Source organism: Leptosomus discolor, chromosome 8 (assembly GCF_034619465.1).
Source record: "Leptosomus discolor isolate bLepDis1 chromosome 8, bLepDis1.hap2, whole genome shotgun sequence".
Taxonomy (NCBI): domain Eukaryota; kingdom Metazoa; phylum Chordata; class Aves; order Leptosomiformes; family Leptosomidae; genus Leptosomus; species Leptosomus discolor.
Window position 1 is genome coordinate 34,824,754 of NC_141398.1, and position 21,992 is coordinate 34,846,745.

A 21,992-nucleotide genomic window follows, 5' to 3' on the forward strand; every position below is an offset into this window, starting at 1 on the left:
TATTAAAACTAAGAATATAAATACTCAAAATTAACAATAAATTGGGAAGACAGAATTTAGATCCTCTTGGCTCCTGTGCTTCAGCACATGACAGATTAAGACTACTTCTTCGCCCTCGGTTCATCCACACCTTTATTAAAAATGTCAAAAAACTTTAAAAGGAAGAATCAGTACCATGTCTACCTAACCATCTATTTTCCTTCCATGCAAGACAGCCTTAACCTGCTTATGGTAATGCCTGAACATAAACTATACTGAATGCCCATACTCAATCCCCTGGAATAAAAACTTTTGCTACCCCTTTTGTTGGCCTCACCTCTACTTCAGCTACGGTGGGCTCCTTTGTGAAGCACATGTTCATGATGTTTCTTGCTGTTCGGTAGAAGGTTGTTAAAGAAACAGACCTACCCTGTGGAAAAAGGAAATAAAATCAAAAGTGAAAATGAAAACATGTGCCTCCATTCCCCCTGGCCTCACTCTTTTCCTTACATGCTCGATCCCAGATCATGATAGGGGGAAGGAGGACAATGTCTCCAGAACAGATGTGGGTCTAAAAGCTTATTTCTTAACTGAGGGAAAATACCGCAAAAGATACAGAAATTTAATCACATCGAATCACCAAACCAACCACCTAAAAGGCCAACTGAATGTTCCCAAGAAGGCCATGTACACAGCTTTGTCCAGCATGATGCTGTATGCTTGATAAATACAGAAGACAGACATGGCCCAGCTTTCCATGTCAGGTTGCAAAGGACCCAGTAGGCAACCCTACTTGGATTTTACAATCAAATCCAATACGTGATCAAAGGACCATACGGCTATGCTCTTTACATACAAACAGGTGAAAAAGACTTAGGAAATTCACAGAAATGTTCAACATCAAATGAGTATTGTATGTGATGGAAGGGGATCACAAAATTACCAAGATTACCATAATCACCTGCTTACAAAAGCTAGTTATGTTCAATCCAATAAAAGCAGTTCAAATGCAAGGAACCAGGACCTGTTATTACAAGGCTGAGAAAGGCAAAATGCTGTAAAATTGCCACTGCTGCAGAAGCTGTACGAGAAGAGGATCTGACTTGGTTTTGTGCTTGAGCAACACCTACGTTTCCAGATACATGCCTTCACACATACCTATAACACCAGATGCTCTGGGAAGCAACCTCTGCAGGCTCTGAAGGCAGGAGCTTGAGAACCTACTTGCTCCTTTTACCCAGACATACTGGTATGCCCAGACAGGGACACCCCTATTGCCTGCTCTCTCCAGGGCAGAAGAAACATGCTGGGAAGCTGTGAGCCACGAGAGCTGGCAGGCATCACGCTAGTTGCTTTGGCTGCACTGGTTTGAGGGCATTGCAGCAGGCAGACTAGCATCGCTCTGCAAGACTTGAGGTTGAAAATATCTTTGCCCCCTCGCCAGATATACTGCTCCTTCCTCTTAACTCCTGTCGTGTCCACTGACTGCCCATCTGAGTAACCACAGACTTAAAAACTCCACATAAATGAATGTTTTATTACTCAGAGTATTACCTTTCTGGTTTTTCAATTATGAAACTTATTTGCCAAACCACCTCAGTCTTTTCTTGTGTTTAATTTATTTAAGAACTATGCCCAAGAGTAAACGAGAAACAACTATACAAGCAGCTATTCCCCCAGAGGCCAAGTCTACCACTTTGCCATGCTCTTACGGTTGCAACATTGTCACTTTTTTAATTGAATGCACCATAATTAGCTGTAACAAAAAGTCTGTGAAATGCCCAGGGCCTGGGGCCCTCTGATTCCCATAAACTTTGGAGTTGGATGCTCTGCGATGCAATAGGCAATTTCCTTCATCTTTTAATGCCCTCATGAATCATTTATTGAGGCAGCCTTTTACAACAAAATCTCTCGTAAAACGCAGGGCCCGCACCAACAGTCACCACATTTGAGAATAGACTCCACCACTCGCAAACCAACATCCGCTATGCAGCAGCCTCCTCGTTTCAGTTACTTGCCTCTTCCTCTCGTCTTACACAGAAAAGTAAGAATAAGGACTCATCCTCCAAGATTAACCGCATCTTTCCATTTTTCAGCTACACAGCAAGCAAGAAAAAAAGTGGAAAACCTGAACAGTTTAGCCCTTTAGAGTTGGATATACCCATTTCTTCCTCTATCAATAATTTGGTATCTATTTAGTCTCCTAAAAGCTGCAACACAAATGAAATGGTTGAGGGTTTTTTGTTGTTTGTTTTTGTGTTTGGTTGTTTTTCTTAATCTGAGGGATCTTGTAAAATTTTCTAATGCCAACTCATAAAAAAATTTAAAATGCTGTAATGGAGCATTTTAACCAGAACACAAAAGGAATTGCTGAAGAATAAAATACCCTTTTCAACACCCTCAAAAATATCTCAACAGTTCTACAACCGTCCTGGGAGCTTCAAGCTACTGAGCAGAGTCTCTGTTGCTGCGACAATATGACAGAGGAAGGTTTAAGGAACCAAATTTCCTATTTTCTCTCCTGATTTTTCTCCACAGCCTCTGTCTCAGCCATGAGAGCCAACCCAGAGCATTGCTGCCATCACCACTGAGCCTAGAGGGAAGGCACAGAGAAGGCCACCACAACGCTACGAATGTTGAAGACATTAAAGCAACCATAAACACGAGCAGAAAACAGAGATTTCACAACAGTTACAGGCGGGAAGGAGGGACTCCTGTTCAGCAGAGTCCAAAAATGCCAAGTCCCTGGCCGATGAGAGCTCACTGTGGCGTTTCTGGGACAGTTTCATGTGAGGGCTGGCAAAACTTCCATCGGTGATTTCTTCTGCATGTCCCTCTAACGGGTCTGCTAATAAGACTTCAGTTTGTTCCCTATAGGAACAAATGCTGTTTTCAGTCAGCTCCAGTACAGATTTTTAAAAGTTTTTTCAGAGCTAATACTGGGGAGAGAAGAGTGAAAATATTGCAGCAGATCCTTCTTTGATGACAGCAGTTTTCTCCATGTACTTACAAACAACGGTATTTTATGAGTCAGGTAGAAAAGCCATACATTTAGGGGTAAAGAAAGCAAGCACAGCAGCCTGTGGCAAACACTTCGAAGCACAGCAGGCCTTAGAGCCTGGAAAGGAGCAACACTGAAAATCATTTGGGAGTCCTGGCAGAAAGTCAGCCGAACACAAAGGAGATTTACTCTAACCTTGATGTGTGACATGGTGGTAACCGCTCCTGGAAGGCTGGATGTCTCTTTCTAAAAACATGTTTCAGCTCAAGCACGTGCTGACTGCAGAAATTACTGTGCAAAATCCTGAACACATGGCCTCTTCATGGTCTGAAGCATAGACTTTATGGCCTAAACTGGACTATAGCCATAGGATTATGAAGTTCTCCTCCAGCCCTCGATCTACTGACCTGGGCATTTATCAAAGGGGTGGGGGGGGTTGTTTGGTTTGTGTGTGCTTTTTATTTTTAATCAAAATTAGCATTGTGCTTTAGAAAGGAACCATTACAATCCCATCATCTGCAGAAACTGTAACACGAGGACGTGTTCTGTTAAATGAATTTCAGATTTTCTCAGAAACATGTTAATAGGTACAGACGACTCCCCCCTCCACAGCCACACACACAGAAGGATACCATCATTAAAGAAAAACACAGAATGCAGGATTAAAAGTCTTGTTTTGTAAAATGCCATGAAGTACCCTCTGCTTAAATCTGTAAGCCAGCACCACCTCACCTCAGTCTTATTAAAAAGCCTAGTGATGAACTATAGTAATTTTATAAGTCTTACTCTGGGTGTATCAAGATTGTTGTATAATTTCTTATTTCTAGAGGCTTGCTCTAAGCGACACAACCAGTTCTCATGCATCAATCCTTCCACAGGGCTTTCCCCCAAGTGCTGTGAAAATGAAGCTACATGCTACTCTCCACTCAGACTGACCAAGCGTCCCGCGGGGCCCTCCACAGCAGGGATCTCTCCAGAATCCCACTGCAGATTTGCTTCTCCCTCTTTTCTGCCTGGTCCGCCACCTCTGACAGCAATCCCCAGTCTCTGCACCGCAGATGAGGGTGGGATGGGATTCAAACAGGCAAGCCCCAGGGTCTGAGAAGCTGCCAGCACCATGGGAGACAACCCGAGGTGTTGTCTGAGCAGCTCTGTGTGCTGCAGCTGCTTTAGTGGGTAGGGAGAGCACTGGCCTGTAGGCTCAGCGATGCTCGTCTCTAACAGCTTCTATGCTCAGAACCAAAGTATTTCTACCAGGTATTGCTGAACTCATACAGGGTCTGATGCTGTCAGTACTGCCAGTGGTTTTTGGGTGTTTTGGGGTAAAGGCCTGGGGCTCACCAGACTCCGGCTGGTTATACTAGCTGCGCTTTGCTTGCTTGACTTTATTTTCTAAGTCTGATTAGGATACTTCTTACAAATCCCAATCTTGCTTTTTGAGTTACTTTGTATCTTCTAAACTTTAACTTGGGACTTGCACTAGAAATGAAGATGGAGGCATTTCCCCACTAAGTTCAAGGTTGTTCGTACAGCAGTCAGGGTAAGTTGTATGAAATTTTTCATTTAACATCATTAAGCATAGGATATTAAGCAGAGAAATGTCACTTCACTATTCACAAATGCTGCTGCATTAGATAAGCTTCTCTCCAACAGCAGCATGGCAAAGAGATTGCTTTTCAAAGGTGGGATTGAGGCCGGAGTCCTCAAGTAAAAGAATTTTTGGGCTGACAAATCATAACAGGCTGCAAAAGAAACCTGAAGCAAGCTTTTAAAGCTGCAAAAGAAACCTGAAGCAAGCTTTTAAAGCTCAAGTCATGAGCTCATGCAGTCCCTAAATAGCTTAACAATAAGCCACTTCGGGCTATCTGGCTTCATTTCCTGGTGATGGAAGCAAGATTGGAAAGTGAAGAACAGTGTATTCCTTTACTGGGCACAGACACTCAATGCTATATTTCTCTCAGAGCACAGCTACACAATCTAATGCAACTCAAAATTGCACTGCGAGTTGCAGTGCCAAGTCCTGCTCCGGAGTAGGAGTCTGCCAAATAAAATACAGTGAAAGTCAACATTCCTTCGTAAATGGATATACTTGATATGTGGAGGACTAAGCGTCTATGTGACTGTTAGTACCGAGCAAAATCTGGCATCGTGGATGAAAATATTGTTTGCACTTCAATTTGGTCTTTTTAAATGTAGTAGTATTTCTAGTGATGTTAGTTTTGATGTGGAGCACTACTTCGCTCAACAATCGACTTGCAAGAAAGAGGAATGAGAAAGCAGAACATTACATTAAATGTCACTAGAAAATGAAAACGAAAACTGTGTCTGCAAGGATAATTGGACAGAGCTGTTCAGGGAACCTCTCACAAGGAGATGAAGGGGAGTAGAAGTAGAGCCCAGTGCACCTCATTATGACAATAACGCCTTCCAGCTTTTCCAGACATCCCGCAAGAGCCAGGAAGATCAGGATAAAGCCACCAGACTGCCCGGCTGCACTGCTGCCTTGGGGGTGGCACTGCAGCCCATCGGCTCCCTCCAGCCAGCTGGGTTTGCTGGACATCACCCAGACGACAGCACCATCAGTTCTGCAAAACAAAATCAGCAGAGCCCACCTCGTTACCTTGTATATACATTTATGTAAGTCGCTAAGAACTCCCTCCTCCTCCTCCTCGTCCTCCTTCGTGGTCTCCTTTTCCTGAGCGAAGAGCCGCCGCCTGCCTGTCTTCAGTGGGACGTCGACCTCTTTTAACTTGTTGCGGAAGCCATTTTTGTGAACCACGCCATTGATGAGTCCGTTCTTAGGCTCAAACCGGGGCAAGGAATGGAACTTGTAGGCATTCTCCAAATGTCCCTCCAAAGGTCCTTTCCTCTTCTCCAAGATTTCCTTTTCCAGCAAGACCTCCTTCTCCAGTTTCTTGTGCTCCTCAGGGGAGAGGGAGTCGTAGGAGAGCAAGTACTGGCAGTAGGCTTCTTGCAGCTTGGCCAGCCTGTCCTGTGCAGTTTTGGGGATGCGCAGCATGTCTGCCAGCTTGTTCCATTTCTTGAGGTCAGTCACTTGCTGCATCCCCCCCATCTCGTTGATCAGTTGGACGAAGCAGGCCAGGTCGAGCTCACAGCCTCCTGGGGTTCGCACATTCCAGGCAGCAAAGGAGGGGAAAGGGAAACACAGGAGCAGGTTAGGAAAGCTGCGGGCGGCTAACATCAAGTGTGCTACCAGGCTGGGAACATATGGGTCGTGCCACCCATACAGCTCCGGTCACCTGGGCACTGGAGCAGTATTGTCCCTATCTCATATGCCTCCTGCTGAAGACAGGCATGTGCCACTTTTGCTAGCTTAATTCATTCAGCAGATCACATTCTGCCAATGGCAATAGCCTTCCCTATGGTTAAATCTGCTCTCCTCCTCAAGTTTCATTCCCTCTTTTCCCAGAGCACCCCCAGCTATCTCCTAACATGCATCTTTCCCCTGCTCATTACCCAGCAGCCAGGGAGATAAGAGTTGCCCAGCTCTTTGAAAGCCTGCACACTCCCACCCTCCCCTCACCCACCCAGTCCCATGTCTGGCTTATATGAGTAAGAAGCAAAACAAGTGTCAATGGGTACTGGCAATCAAAAAGACGAGTATCTGTCCTTTCTGGAGGTGAAACATTGATTATCTAACGTCTGCACAACACTTTTAATACAGTTAGTATTTAAAAGAGAGTACTGTAATGTCATTAATTTCACTATAAGCAGAAAAATCCTTAAAAAAAAAACCAAGGGAGGCAAAGGGTTTTTTGGGGTTGGTGCCTGCAACTGCATAAAAAAGTTCCAGACACATTGTTCTTCCAGTTTGAGGCCATCCATATTTTATACTCCATTATGGTTTTGCGTGTTTTAAGATGACTAGCACATTTCACACTCCAGTCAAAAAATAAAAACGGAGGATTACATAAACTACAGCATAAAAGCAGCCAAATGGATGAAGAACAATAAAAGAAACATCATAAATACTCTCAAAGCACAGAAACAAATCATCAGTAGAAAGAGTGAAGAAACAGACAAAAGACCACCTACAATTCAACAGGGCACTGCTGAAGGAAAAAAAGAGAATTAATACAAAACTCGTGTCAACATCACTGCCGCCACGTTGTCTCTCCTTCCCTTTTCTTTGAGAAAAGTAAAAAATCATTATGCCATAGCCATTTCAGAGCACTTAGGAATGCTATTATACAACAAAGAAGTGCAAGAAACAGCCTTACGGTAAATATTTACTGTCAGCTGCACAGCTACAGCATCTTAAGGGCCAGTCATATCATCTTGCTTGCTAGTGCAAGCAGCATTACTTTCTTTAAACAACCCTGTGCTGCATCTCAGATGCTTCACAGCTGATCCCAATTTTCCTTCTTCTCTATGCTTTCCCCTCTTCCACCACTTGTGCCAATCCAGCGAGGAAGGAGGCTCAGCCGCGTAAACCTGTGTGCCAGCATCTTGGGATGACAACGGGTGCGACTGAGGCAGAGCAGCGCCAGAGGCTGCTTGCTAATGCTGCCTGCACAGAGCCGGGCAAAGGCGTGAAAAGAGGGAAAGGACTCTGGCTACAGCCAAAACCAAGGGTAAGACTTTGAGGAGCATATGACAAGGGTAGAAGCAGGACCATGGGGCAGTATATTTATAAAATTTAGTAAATTTTGTGTGGGCAGTGTGTGCATGTGTCAAAATGGTTAAATTTGAAGCTGAGAAAAGGTAAAGGCCACTGGAAAAAAAAAAAACAACAAACCCCAAGTTTCAAAGTTTTCCTTTCTTTCCTCTTTAATCTTCCCCATAAAATAAGTTTCAAGCAGGCTTCTATTACAGGCTGTTACTTTTTTGGTCTAGTGTTTTATATGCACAGTTCACAAATAAGCTGAAGGCATAATTCAAGATGGCCTTCCATCCCAATAGATTCAGCGACCTACATAAAAGTTGAGTAATATAGTCCTAACTTTGAAAGAAGTGTGGTCCAGGTTTAACGTTATACGTGTTCTCCAGTGGGACAAACAGCGCACACCCAGCTTAAGGTCCTAGTTTCAACACTGTTTATGAGCTATTTAAGAAATGCAATTTTCTCCTGCATCATGGAATGATCGCTCATAATCACTCCGCAATATTAGAGCTCGAGTAGCACATCATTCAGCTGGAGCCTCACGTATCTGGCAGATCCTCCATAGGACCAGCTACAGCTAAGGTTTACAAAATGGTCTCAATTATCATTCCATTTCTCACAGTCATAACTTTTGCAAGCATTTATATATCTTAGGCTGATGTTTTCCAGGACTGACCTAAGCATGTTGCTTAAAACTGTCCTTGAAAGGCAGAAGGAAGGAAGGAAAAAAAGACAAAAAAGAAGGAAAAAAAATTTAAAAAAAAAGGGGGAGTGTGTGTGTGTTTAACCCCATTTATAAGCACCTAGAGCAAAATGCTATGTGTCTGAATTTTTTTAAATTGTCTTAACTTCACTAACTTAGGAATATTTTTTAATTGTCTAGTGAGCAAGCTCATTTAAAAAAAAAAAATCTTCAATCTTCAGACATGCATTTAATACCAAATGCTGGCACTAAACAAGTCGTTGGCAAAACTCCCACTTACTTCAATGGAAATGCGATTTGGCCCTGCAAGGAGGAATATGTACGCATGTCTACTTAAATAAGTGTGCATTTATCACCACAGGTTATGTTATCTCTTTCCTGCTGGAACCAACGGATTTCTCATCTTTGTACATGGATGATCTCCAGCTTCTTTTCTCCATTTTGTTTTTAATTTTAAATACAAGATAGGAAATTAACTGCAGCAAGGATACACAGGATGCAAATTTTCTAAGAAGCCACTGTTTGCTCCAGTTATATGGGACCCAGCAGAATAAAATCCTTGCCTATTAATTAGGCTCTTAGGTGCTTAAATAATACAAATAATTAACAGTAATGCCATCTTAACGCCAAGTGAAGGTATTTCATTAAAAAGTTAACATTGTTCCAGGAGCGTTAATCGAGCTGCCTTGCGCATTTCCTTCTCTCTCTTGCCAATGTAAATTTAATTCATTATTCTTCTCTATTAGCATACAACCATTGCATATATTAGGCATACAAAATGTTCACTTATTGCTGCTTGAGCGACTTTAATTTTCAGATTTCCTTGAATGTTTTTGCACAGCTATTGCAACAAGAGTGCTAAGCCTCGTTCCTCCTCCTTAAACTCCTCTGTTGTGCCCTGCTTCGGTTCACCACAAACTCTGCAATCTCTTTGTGGCCTTTTATGCATTTTCACTCACTTACCATATGTTACATAGATAAAGTTTGCAAACGGGGAAAAACGTGTCGCTAATAGTTTAAACAGAAAAGTATGCCCTTTAATCCAGCTAGTGTCGATAGCTGCCTCTGATCTGATAATACCTCAAAGGCGAAACCCAAGCCTCAAATTGCAACATGCAGGTCCTGCGAGCTGTGACTCAAAACACTTCAAAAACAAAGGGAAGGGCTAACAAAAACTAAACCCAGAAGTTTGTTACGATGTCACGGCTAGAGATGGAGGTGGCTCATTCCAGAGTTCATTTGTATGCTGCTGTTGTCGTGTTTTTACAAACTATTGTCACATTTTTGTCACGTGTCATATCTGACAGCAGACCATAAACCAAGAATTCTGTTAAATAAGTGATTCTCACTCAGGCATTAGCCCTGGCAGACACCTGCTGGGAGAAATAATGAAACCTCCATTTTGCAATCAACCACATTTTACTGCCTATTCTTGACACTTAATGGTTGTTAAATGTCAGCAGGTCACTGCAAATTTGTGATTTTAAGTGCCTGAGTACCCAAACAGAAGTCAGTTCCGAGATATTTTCTTTCCCCCTTGGTTAAATGCTTTTAAAAGAAGTGGAAAAAAACCATTTGTATTAAAGCTTGGCAGCATTGCAACCTGTTTGGAAAGGTCTGAAAAATATTCTGAGGCAACATTTAAACCAGGGCTACCAATATCTGTAGTTGTGCTACCTACAAAAACAAACAGCAGGGAGAGGAGAAGATCCTGAAATCTGGAGACCGAGACCTCACATAGCATTTTTTTCTCTGGGTGAAATAAAGAGCTGGCAGGAGGAAAGTGGCGATATAAAGTCTCTCTGGAAAGCCCTACAACAACCTACCTGCATCTTGCCTGACTGATGGATAAAGAGAGAGATCCAGAGCTCTGCAGTGTTAATTGAACAGGGGTTTGGTTAAGCATAAAGGCAAACGGAGCATAAAGTTGTATATGGACACTAACAAGCAGCAGCAAAAGGCCAATGAAACCACAGCCCTTACCTATGAGTGGGAGTTCGTCCATGGTAATGCCCTGAGATTTGAGGTGCTTCTTGATACAGGCCAGCCGCTGCACGTTGGGTCCCCAGCGCCTGCCTAGCTTGTGTATGTGCTGAATCTGTGTCACAAACCGCATTTCATCATTTAGCTTGCACTCAGGTCTCCAGTCTGGAGGAGGAATCACCCTGCACATCCCATACTTCTCTACCTGAGCTCGAACTGACTCAATGTATATCAGCGGGTCATGAAATTCCTTGGTGGAGGGCCTAAGGATGGGAATCTCCCCCAGCATCCCCCACCCAGACTTACTACTGCCCTTTTCGTGCTTTCCCATTGAGTCTTGTGGCTTGTGCAAGGACTCCGCTTGAGAGGTAGAACGATTTTCACAGGAGGCATTTTCAGTTTTGCCATGTGCTTGTTTCCCTGGCGTACTCTTTCCAGCAGTGGCTCTTTTCGGCCTATTTCTTTCCAAACTCTTCTCTGGCACTTCCTTTTTAAGGTGTCCATTCAGCAAAGGCTTTTCTATAGCTGCCTTTTTGCTGGCAGCTTCTGCCAAGTTGACGGCCCCTTTCATTCTCTTGGTGGGCGACTGTATTTTGTCTATGTGATTCGTCTCTTCCAGCCTCCTCTTCGAATTGCGCAGCCCCTCCCTTAACTGTCTCCCCACCTCCTTAGTGCATGTCTTTTGGTTCAACTTGCCATTGACTTTTACACCATTAACAGCGGTATTGTTAGACTTGGATGCTCCAAGGGATAGCACCTGTTTGCGGGTTTTTGCATTGCTACTTTCTATTTTCCCTGAGATTGTGTGGTTGACAGGTGAACTGGGTTTGTGGTGATTAAGTTTGGTTTCCTTGACCAGTTCTTTCTTGGCTTTGGTGTATGTGACAGTTCCCTTTGTCACTGTTGCAGTGTACTTCACAGTTTTGGACGGTGAAGATCTGACTTCTCTCATCTTTTTGGCACTGGCTGCATTTGCACTCGGAGATGACATTCGAGTGATCCCGTTGACTTTAGAAACCTGCAATGCCAGGAGTGTTGCAGGGGGAGCAGAAGGAAGGAAACAGAAAACAGAAAGGTAAATTAATAATGCTACCAATCAGCCATGGCGTCCCAGTCACTGGACAACCATATTCTGCAGTCTTGACTCCTGGCTCCTTCCTACACTCTTCATATAATGGTTTTCAGCCAGGCAAGAGGACAGACTAGGCATTTATAATAAACAAATAGAATAGAAATATTTTTAAAAAAATATTAACCAAAAAAGTCCCCAGAAAGCCAGCTTTGCTTTCAGAGGGTACAAAGCCTCTGGCATTAAGAAGGGTGAGGTCCCTTGCTTACGCTTTCCCCTTCCTTGTCTACCAGAGAGCCTGTTATGTTATCACAAAACACAGATAGTCTGATTTGCAAACTAATACTTCCATAATCTCCTTTTCTAGCCCTCACACACTATCTCTCTCCCACCCAACTTCCCTTAACTGCGCACACAGTTTACTACTTCTTAGCAGACAAACTAGTCAGCATAGACTACCTAATCTAACTGGAATGGGCATGTTTTGCAAAAGAGACACATTAAGATTCAAACCAACCTCCTGCCTGTACATACATACAAAAAGAGATATCGAACACATTATGGACCCAACAGATCAGGATGGCCATGAAGGATCCAGTCTGTCACACTTATTAAATTTTGGGAGGCCTCTTGTTGCTGAAGACATTAATTTGAAGTAAAAATGTATACAGTAGTTCAAGGCATTTTAAAAAAGTTTGATATCTGGGCAGTTTTGCTGACACACATTTTATTACATCATATTCATCACTCACTAATGTGTCCTTGCAACTTAGAATTGCTGGACTCCACTGCTTTCTGTAAGACATTTAAACCCAGTTATGAAACTAAAATTTGTATTTTAACTATGAGATGTTAGGCACCAAAAGCAACCCTCAGCTGTGAACAGAACTGTGACAGCCCAGCACTGCCAAAGCTAAGCCCCACTACTAATAAAATGAAGTTCAAGTTAAAACCTCAATCAAACTTCAGCAATTAAGCAACTTTAAACATTGTCTTCTCACCTCCTTAAACCACTGTGAGTGCAGAAAAAACACATCCAAAAATCAACATTGGTAAAAGCACTCACAGTGAAAGTATACAGCACAATCACCCCTCATCAGCGCTCTGGTGAATAACGCTGTTCCTGCAAAGTTATAACACTTCCCTGTAGGATTCCAAAATCCTTGCCAAATTAGTAAGCACAGCAGCTTCTCTCAAATAAATGCAAGAATCGTAGTCACTTATAAAGTAGGGATAAAATGTTACAAAATAGGGATCAAATAGAGACTGAAAAGATCATGCCAGGGTCTTGCACTAAGCGACTTGCAGAAGAGGAACTGGAACCTGGGTGTTTGGCATACACACACACACACACACATGTACATATGCGTATACACACATTTACTGCGTGCATTGTCTCCTCTGTGCTCCAGAAGCTGGAGCTGGAGTAATGCCCTTTTAAAATCCATCCATATTCTTGTCTTTCCTTGTGCTTCTAAGGTAGAAATGCTCATGGAAAATCCGGTTAACTGAAGACATGAGTTTTTACCTTGAGCTTTCCAAAGATGTATGAGATATCATCTGGAAAGCAAACACTTGCTAAAAGAAATGCATTTACCCATTTCCCTTGGAATTTAGGCAGTAGACTGCATTTGAAATGGAGGCCTAGGTTTGACTTTTTCATGCCACAGAGCAGACACTGTTCCTGCAAATAGGGTAGAGAGCTACTGAGACACTGCCTCTTGCCTGCAGCAGTCAGATCAAGTGTTGAACGTCTCTGGCTTTATAAATAGCCAGGAACATCGATCACAGATTTCATCTAGACTAATAGAGAACAATTGACTGAGAACTGGAAGGGGAAGGTAATCTAGGTGACAGCGATCATGAAATGAGTTTCCAATTCTAACAATAACAGTAGAGAAAGGACAACAGACTTTTTAAAAAAAAGGGGGGGGGGGAAACAAAACAAAACAAACCACCTGCAAAAAACCCAAACCAAAGCAATTCCCATTCAGAGGAGAGGCACAAAGAACAGGCTGTTATGCCTGTTCACACAGCTGTCTAATGACTTGAAAATTAGGGAAGATTCACAGTAAAAAGTGGAAATAGAGTTATGTAACTTAGGACAACTATATAGGAACAGCAAAAGCATGCATCGGTGAAATCAGAAAGGCCAAGGAGCTGAAGAAAGCAACGGATGTAAAATGAAACAGAAAAAAATTTATAAATACCTTAAAAATACAAAGACAACAAAGAGCAGCAGAGATCAACCACCATACAGGGAAGGAAAACAAATGCAACAGTTTGGCTAAAGTGTTTGTGCTTCTTTTGCATTAGCCTTCACCAAAAGTACCACTGACTGAATACTTACCAGATAAAGAACAGAACCAAATTCAGCGAAAGGGCTAGGAAGGCAACCCCAGTAAACTAAAATGTACCTAGATGACTCAGGGCACAGTTCCTGGAAATAAGTTGAGGGCAAGCAGAGTCTACCTAACTTCAAACCCTACAATCATTCTGGAACAAATCATCAAAGAGTTAATTTGTAAACACACAAATGATAATAAGATAATGTTAAAAACAACAACAACCACCACCAAACAAAAAACCCCACCCATAGTTTTGCCAAAATAGCACATCAAGCTAATTTAATCATCTTCTGACAGACACCTGGCTGAGCAGGTAAAGAAGCACCTCCGCTTCAGTAGGGCTCCAGTCACTGTCCTACATGACGTTCCATCAAACAAGCTCCTGAGATACATCCTAGACATAATTATTCTAACGTGGCTGCACAGGAGATTAAATAAAGTCAACCTCAAGAGAAGTTATCATTGTCATAGTTCACTGCCATCCTGAGAGGGCATTTCAGGTGACTTTCTGCACAGACTTGTCTTGGCCTCAGGTTCTACCAAATACTTCCATCAGTAACTGGGATTATCGTAAGATTTGCCAGTGACACAGACCTGCAAAGGGCTGTAAGCAGTCTAGAGACAAGGTCAAAAATCAAAGGCAATCTTGAAGAACTTATTTCAGAACATTTCTACAATTAAAGGAAGTGTCAGTTTAAGGAGAAATCAAAAACACGTAGGGGAGGAGCAGTATTTGGGGACCACAGTGAGTTGCAAAACCGTGTGACGGTAGTACAAAGCACGCAAATCACTTTGAGATCTATTATTAAGAATGCCAAAAGCAAGGGACAGGAGCACAGGCTTTCCTAAGCAGCGCTGGACCCATCATTGGGCCCACACTGAGAGAAAAATTTAGACAGTGGAGCAAGTCTCAAAAAGCACAAAGTGCTCAGGTATTTGGAAAATATGATCTTTACGGAAAAGACAAGGGTGCTATGGGGAAACTCTGTAATGGTCTTCCAATGCATAAGGAGCTCATCTGAAAAGAGACAGTAAACACTCTTTCTGTGTGCAAGTGAAAAAAAGCAAGAGAAAAACACACTTGAATTATCTACAACAACTATCTAAGGCACAACTAGGAAAAACTTGCTCATTAGTAGAAAAGGAAAATGCTGGAAGAAGCTGTCAATGGATGTTGTGGAGTCTCCACTACAGGAGGTTTTCCAGAAGGTTTCAAGGAGACCATAGCTACATTACTGTGCTGTCAGGTACAGTCAAGACAACACCTCAGAGTGAGCAGTCAGGCTGTATGGAGGTACCTTGCCACTCCAGCCTTCCTATGATTTTTTTTTTTCTGAAGAAGTTGTGACGAGAAGTCCGAAGGGCCATCCAGGGCACTCCTTCAGCAAGGGGTGGTGACACACGGCACAAGAACAACACACAGTCACGGAGAAAGTGGTCATGGAGAAAAGGAAGATCCTCACAGCTCCTGCTCTTCAAAGGAAAACACGCCATCAGCACCATCAGCTTTAGGCCAGAATTAAAACTGCCAAGATACAAAACTCTGGAAAACTGAATTCATTAAGAAAACAGCAACTTAACACAACTGTTTAGAGTTGTAAAAATGCCTCCACACAATGAAAGCTTAGATCTCTCAGGGCCAAATCTTGAACTGAACAGGTACATAAGCTTCAGCTATCTAACCTCCTATTCTAAACTATTAGCACACTATTTTGAGTTTTTACTCAAACTTGGTGAAATTATTCCAATCATGAAAAGGTCCTGAAGTAAAGAACACTTGGCTTTGAGAATACCATAAGGAATTCACTTATTTCTTTCCAGCAGCTAACTAAGGAGTGGCCACAAGAAAGAAACACTGCTGAAAACTTCCTCAGGACCATCATCTTTCTAGAGCAGAGACTACACGATGGTTTTCAGATGCTTGTTCCTCTTCCCTGGAGTGTTTTCAGAGAGGATAGCATAATGTTTAAGCTACAGCAGTACTATACAGACCAGAACAGACCACGCTTCAAAGAGGAATAGGCTGCAACAAATGTCTTCCAGCTGGAAACAAGCGGAACAAATAATGCAGTCACAGCCCACCAAAGCAACAGGTGGATTCAGGATTTCACATTGACAAATGTGAAATTCTGGCTGGTCAGTCATCACCTACATGTTCTTGGTCTGTACTTGTCTCTGAGGACCCATCAGATGATTGGAACCAAAAGACACAAGAAATTGTGGTAGGCATTTTCTTACCTTTCTACTGTTGATATGTCTTCCCCCAAACCAAACATACACTCAGAGTCAGCCTAAAAAATTGGCCACACTGCCAGGTGCGCAGGTTCACCAAATGGGGGTCTATGGCACAGCTCCATCCCGAGGCAGTGCTTACACTGAGCGCATAAGAAAGAAGTTAATTTAATTCAAATAGAATCATAGAATCATAGAACCGTTTAGGTTGGAAAAGACCTTTAAGATCATCGAGTTCAACCCTTATCCTAGCACTGCCAAGCCCACCAATAAACCATCTCCTTAAGTGCCACAGCTACACGTCTTCTAAATACCTCCCGGGATGGTGAATCCACCACTTCCCTGGGCAGCCTGTTCCAATAGTGGACAGCCCTTTCAGTGAAGAAATTCTTCCTAATGTCCAATCCAGACCTCCCCTGGCGCAATTTGAGGCCATTTCCTCTGGTCCTATCGCTCGTTACTTGGGAGAAGAGACCAACACCCACCTCACTGCAACCTCCTCTCAGGAAGTTGTAGAGAGTGATAAGGTCTCCCCTCAGCCTCCTCCAGGCTAAACAACCCCAGTTCCCCCAGCTGCTCCTCCCAAGACCTGTTCTCCAGACCCTTCACCAGCTTCATTGCCCTTCTCTGGACACTCCAGCACCTCAATGTACTTCTGGTAGTGAGGGGCCCAAAACTGCACACGGCATTCAAGGTGCAGCCTCCCCAGTGCTGAGTAGAGGGGCACGATCACTTCCCTACTCCTGCTGGCCACGCTATTGCTGATACATGCCAGGATGCTGTTGGCCTTCTTGGCCACCTGGGCACATTGCTGGCTTATGTTCAGCCGGCTGTCAACCAGCACCCCCAGGCCCTTTTTCCACTGGGCAGCTTTCCAGACACTCTTCCCCAAGCCTGTAGCTCTTCATGGGGTTGTTGTGACCCAAGTGCAGGACCTGGCACTTGGCCTTGTTAAACCTCGTACAACTGACCTCAGTCCATCGATCCAGCCTGTCCAGATCCCTCTGCACAGCCTTCCTTACCCTTGAGCAGATCAACACTTCCACCCAACTTGGTGTCATCTGCAAATGTACTGAGGGAGCACTCAATCCCCTTGTCCAGATTGTTGATAAAGATATTAAACAGAACTGGCCCCAATACTAAGCCCTGCAGAACACCGCTTGTGACCAGCAACCAACTGGATTTAACTCCATTCCCCACCACCCTTTGGGCTTGGCCATCCAGCCAGTTTTTTACCCAGCAAAGAGTACACCCATCCAAGTCATGAGCAGCCAGTTTCTCCAGGAAAATGCAGTGGGAAACAGCGTCAAAGGCTTTACTAAAGTCCAGGTAGACAACATCCACAGCCTTTCCCTCATCCACTACGTGGGTCACTTTGCAGTAACAAAGTGATTGACATTAGCCTTACATGACTCAAAGTCTTGAGCTAAAGGCAAACTAGAGATACAAATAATCTTATCTTTGCTTTTCAGCTATCTTCTCAGTTTTGTTGACATATATTTGTCTTCACACCACTCTTTTCTCCACCTTACTGAACACTTGCCTTGCAGATCTTAAATTTTGTTGTCTTGAAAAGCAAATGGGACCAGCACATAGTCTTGCAGCAATTTGTCTGTTGGATTTGAACAGGTCTACATACACACCTCTGCACAACACCTAGGATCCACCTCCAGACACATACAAGCACACACAAAATAGAGGCAACAAACAACTTGTTAGTAACAGCAACATTAGCAACACCAATAACAGTTTTGGTCTCAAACAAATTCAAGTTATGCAACTGATCTCAAATTCATTCATAAAAATACTTCTGTTGATAGTTGTGCAGAGCTAAATTACCACATTACGCCAAGAGAGGGCTCCATTGAACTACATTTCCTTTGCCCACCAGCCCTTTCAAGTAAAGGATTTGGGAAGATGGCAAGGGAGGAAGAAAGAGAGAGGGAAAATATGTGACAAGTGCAAGGGAGCACCAGAAATGAAAAAAGGAGAGAGAAAAAAAGAGAAAAAAGAAAGAGAAAGAGCGGGAGAAAGGGAGAGCGGGAGAAAGGGAGAGCGGGAGAAAGGGAGAGCGGGAGAAAGGGAGAGCGGGAGAAAGGGAGAAAGAAGAAAACCTTGGATAACTGCCTTTATTTTCTGTAAGACTCAACAAAACAAACACACACGCATAAATAAACCATGTAAACACACATGAACAAGGCGCAAAAACATACTGAAAGGAGGAGGAACATGTGGCTGGCACCCTGGGAAACAACTCTCCCTTTGGAAAATACTGAAAAAGACCACAAATACTCAGAACAAGGGCAGAAAATTTAGCAATGTCACATAACTGGTAAGTCTAAGGTTTTGCACAAAGCTAAGTCTTTCTGTAAGGCAAAATGCATAATCCACCTTTAATTAGTTACAGCCACATTTTCATTAAAATTGGTAGGAAAGTACTTATGCTACTGTGGGTTGCAGAACAAAATTTAAATGCCTAACCTTTTTTTTTAAAAAAAAAAAAAAAGAAGAAAAAAGATCATCCGCTCAATTTACAGCCCTCTTATTTTCTGAAGCTTGACGACCACACAATCTGAGGTGTCTGTGTGGCACGACTGTTGGTTGTATTGCATTGCTTTAGAAGTTCTCTCCATTTTGCATAGCACAACTGAAAACATCGAATGCTCTACAAAGCAAAACCATTTGTATTGTAGACGAAATTCTTCTCCTCTTGTCCTCTCCCTTCTCAGAGCTACCTTCACAAGTGATGGCAGTTGACTTTCACAAGAATTTTAACTGTTCATACTTTGATGATACAACTTTAAAACATTTCACGCAAGTGTTCCAGTGAGCTAAAATAATTAAGTATGAAGTGCATCCTTACATTTTGGGAAACTCGTTCAACATGAAAAGCTCATGGCAGAGCATCCTATGGAGCTGGTAGTCACAAAAAAAGAAAGCAGGAAGGTTGCAAAAGAAGGCAAGCATTCAAGCTGATGATTAGATAAGCAAAAATTGCTGTGGAGGAATAAAGAATGAAGTCTTACAGAGGCACAAAGAAAGATAGCCTTCATGTTCTCAAATTTGATTTAGAAGGTAACACAAATCCAGTGGAGGCATTTCAGGAGAAGCCAAACACCACTGAAGCACAGGGCATGAAAGATTTTCTTGGCAAGAGCACCACTGTTTTTCTTTTGGCATTTTTAATTTCCAAGCCTACGACTGAGAGGTGCCATTTAAGGTCTTGACAGCCCTACAAGATGGCAATTCCAGCTCCACTGAAGTCCAGGCCAGCAATACTTAGAAGAAAAACCTTTAGATGCCAGCAAATAAAAACTGTCTCTAACTGGCCTGTTGAGAATTAACCACTGCAAAAAAAGAAATACAAGGCATAATTGCAGCAAGCTTTCTGTACTGCATTGCCCTAGCACAGGTACCCTGCTAATCCAGCCCCAGACTGAATAAGGACAATGACCAGGGATTTTGAAAGCCTTTTATAAAAAAAGATTTGACAGATGCTATTTTAGGAGCCCTTCGAGCTAACCATCAATAATAGATGGAGACACATCCTGCCCAAATGCCAGTCACAAGCACCGAAAGATTGGTCTGCTAAACTTCAACACCCAAATACAAGTCAGGCTGAGACAAACCTCTTGCTGAATTTTTTTGCTACTTTTCAACCAGGTAACATGAAACTCTGAAGTCATCCCCACCTGGGACATCCACTGTGATGGCAGCAATGTCCTGGAGCACCGTCCTTACGCATTGGGCAAAACATTCTTCCCAGACTCCAAGGTTTGCATTGCCCACATGCCACACGATATCTGAGTGTAATGTCAGCTTCTCTACAACGCCAGCAAGCCTCTATCTAAGATAACCCGAGCAGATCAGCCATATACAAAAGGAGTTCATTTTTCTACATGCTGCCAGTCTTGGCACTGTCAGCAGAGAAGCCCACAAGAACGCAGAGTCAGAAAGGTTTAATAAACAGTGATGTGATCTTTACTCTTTTATATGTACACCCTGGATAATATAAAGACAGACTGCAGAGCACGCTTCACCATACTGACTTCCCTTGTATGTACCACTTTTCCCTTTTTCCTCTTTCTGTTTCACTGAAAATTAACTACCTGCTGTCTCCAGAGCATGCTTTTAAGGATTGCCATGCTCACTCTATGCCAGACAGTGGAAAATGGAGCTAGCACCTTAAAAGTCTGCGATTCTCGTGTGTCCATAGTAGGGTACAATTTGTTACCTGTTTCCTTAAGTCCTGAGCCGATCTATGAAGAGTGTGGTGGTTGTTAGCGGTGAGCCCTTTCGTAGAGGAGCCAGTGTTTGTAGTTGGATGGTGATTAGCAGCAGCCTGGTCTTTTCGGCTTTCAGCCTTATGTTCGCTGTTCCTCTCCTTCCCTGGTGTGGCCTCTTTGCTTTTGTGTTTCTGAGCAGGTTCTTTCTCCTTCGATGATTTGCTGGACCCATTGAAAACTGAGAAGAGAAAAAATCAGACTATTAAGGAAAAAAAATAGAAAATTAAAAAAAACAGAAAAAAAATACAAGACCAAACTCTTCATTCAAAACAACCCAACTTTCTCTGCTATCAGTGTTGGATATTTAGTGAGTGTCTTCTTATACTTAAAGCAAAATCAATACAGAAATAGAAGCACTATTTTGCATGTTTCTTTATACGAACAGATTTACTGAAGTATTTCCTTCGCTTGTTAACACACATTATCTTCAATATCCAAATTAAAAGATGCAAGGTATATTACTGTTTTGATTGACCTAAATTTAGACTTACTCATTTGATTTTTATTTATGACAGTTTTAATTAACTTTTTGCTGTTGCAGCAAGGGAATTCTAAACATAGCCTAAACAGAAAAAGGATTTATTTTTACATTAACTACAAGAAAGAAAAATGTTCTGTGAAAAAGCATGTTTTGTTTTCATCAATATCCAAACTGCTGAACCAAACTGACAGCCGTTTGCCTATAGCAGACAAGCTGCAAACAGAAAAAGGTACCTCTGCAAAGAAAGGAAAATACTAAAACAGTTTTGGAAGATGTCATATAAAGTAATGCTGGGACCCAGCGCTGAGCATCCTAGCCCTCTGCTGAAGTGAAGGGATAAGAAAGCACAGAACAAAAATCATATTTTTTGTACAATAAATATTATGCAAATGTATACAAATCTATCTCAGCAAGTTTTGTTCCCGTCCCTCTGCTGAATTTATTTAAGAATAGTCACTGCTCTTTTGTTGGCAGGGAACATGGAAAGCTGAGGTTAAAAAACCCATCACACTTCTCTCTCTGTTTCTTGTTAATCAAAAAAGTGGTGAATTTATGTCAGCGCTGCTCCTCTTCAGTGAAGCACTTGACAGAGGTCTGCGAGGCTTGTGATCCAACACCCACAATGGCAAGTGCCCTCCTGCCTTCTCTGCTCATCTACTCCTGGTTTTTACCCCTGTCTTTTTTTTGTCATGGCTTAGGAAAGAACATAAATTAAAAAAATTCATAAACACTTAATAGCACAAGTATCTAAAAATCTTATTTATTACACACAACACACCATCTGTTTGGGAATATCAATCAAATGTTTCAGTTATTGTTTTCTGGTGAAATTAAAGCCTTCTTTTGTCACTGAATATGATATACCTATGATACATACCTTTTTATCTAAACTGTGAGGCTTAGCTGTCTCTACAGATTTCCTGTAGTATTAGAGTAGCAGCAGTAACAGCAGTAATAATAAACAACCAACAGTCCTGCTGGACAGAAGAGGGACATCTAAACTGCTCTTCAGTAGACACCTATGTCCAAACCTTCCCAACCAGCCACCTACCTTAGCACTACACCTCCAAAAGCCGAAAGTCCAGCATGCTATTGACAAATGTGTTATTTAGGTCACTTATCATATTCAGTCAGTCCTAAGTGTTGAAGCAGATTATGTAAAAAATACAAAATTGAAATAGCTCTTCCTCCTCTCCTCCTTCCTTCTTGCATAAGTTGAGTAACAATGAGAGAAAAGCTGTCGCAGAGAAGTCACCTCAAAGTCCCCTCAAAGTCCCCTGTGGCTC

General features: G+C 42.5%; 1 protein-coding gene across 1 annotated transcript in view; it reads right to left on the bottom strand.

Moving 5' to 3' along the window:
* JARID2 (jumonji and AT-rich interaction domain containing 2) overlaps positions 1-21,992 on the bottom strand; it is a 99,155-nt gene that overhangs the window by 20,388 nt on the left and 56,775 nt on the right. Inside the window, exons 4-7 of the mRNA XM_086469572.1 lie at positions 20,174-20,403; positions 10,291-11,308; positions 5,601-6,100; positions 317-409 (exon numbers count right to left, since the gene is read on the bottom strand). Of these exons, the coding sequence (XP_086325698.1) occupies positions 317-409; positions 5,601-6,100; positions 10,291-11,308; positions 20,174-20,403 (1,841 nt within the window). The remainder of the gene's footprint in view (positions 1-316; positions 410-5,600; positions 6,101-10,290; positions 11,309-20,173; positions 20,404-21,992) is intronic.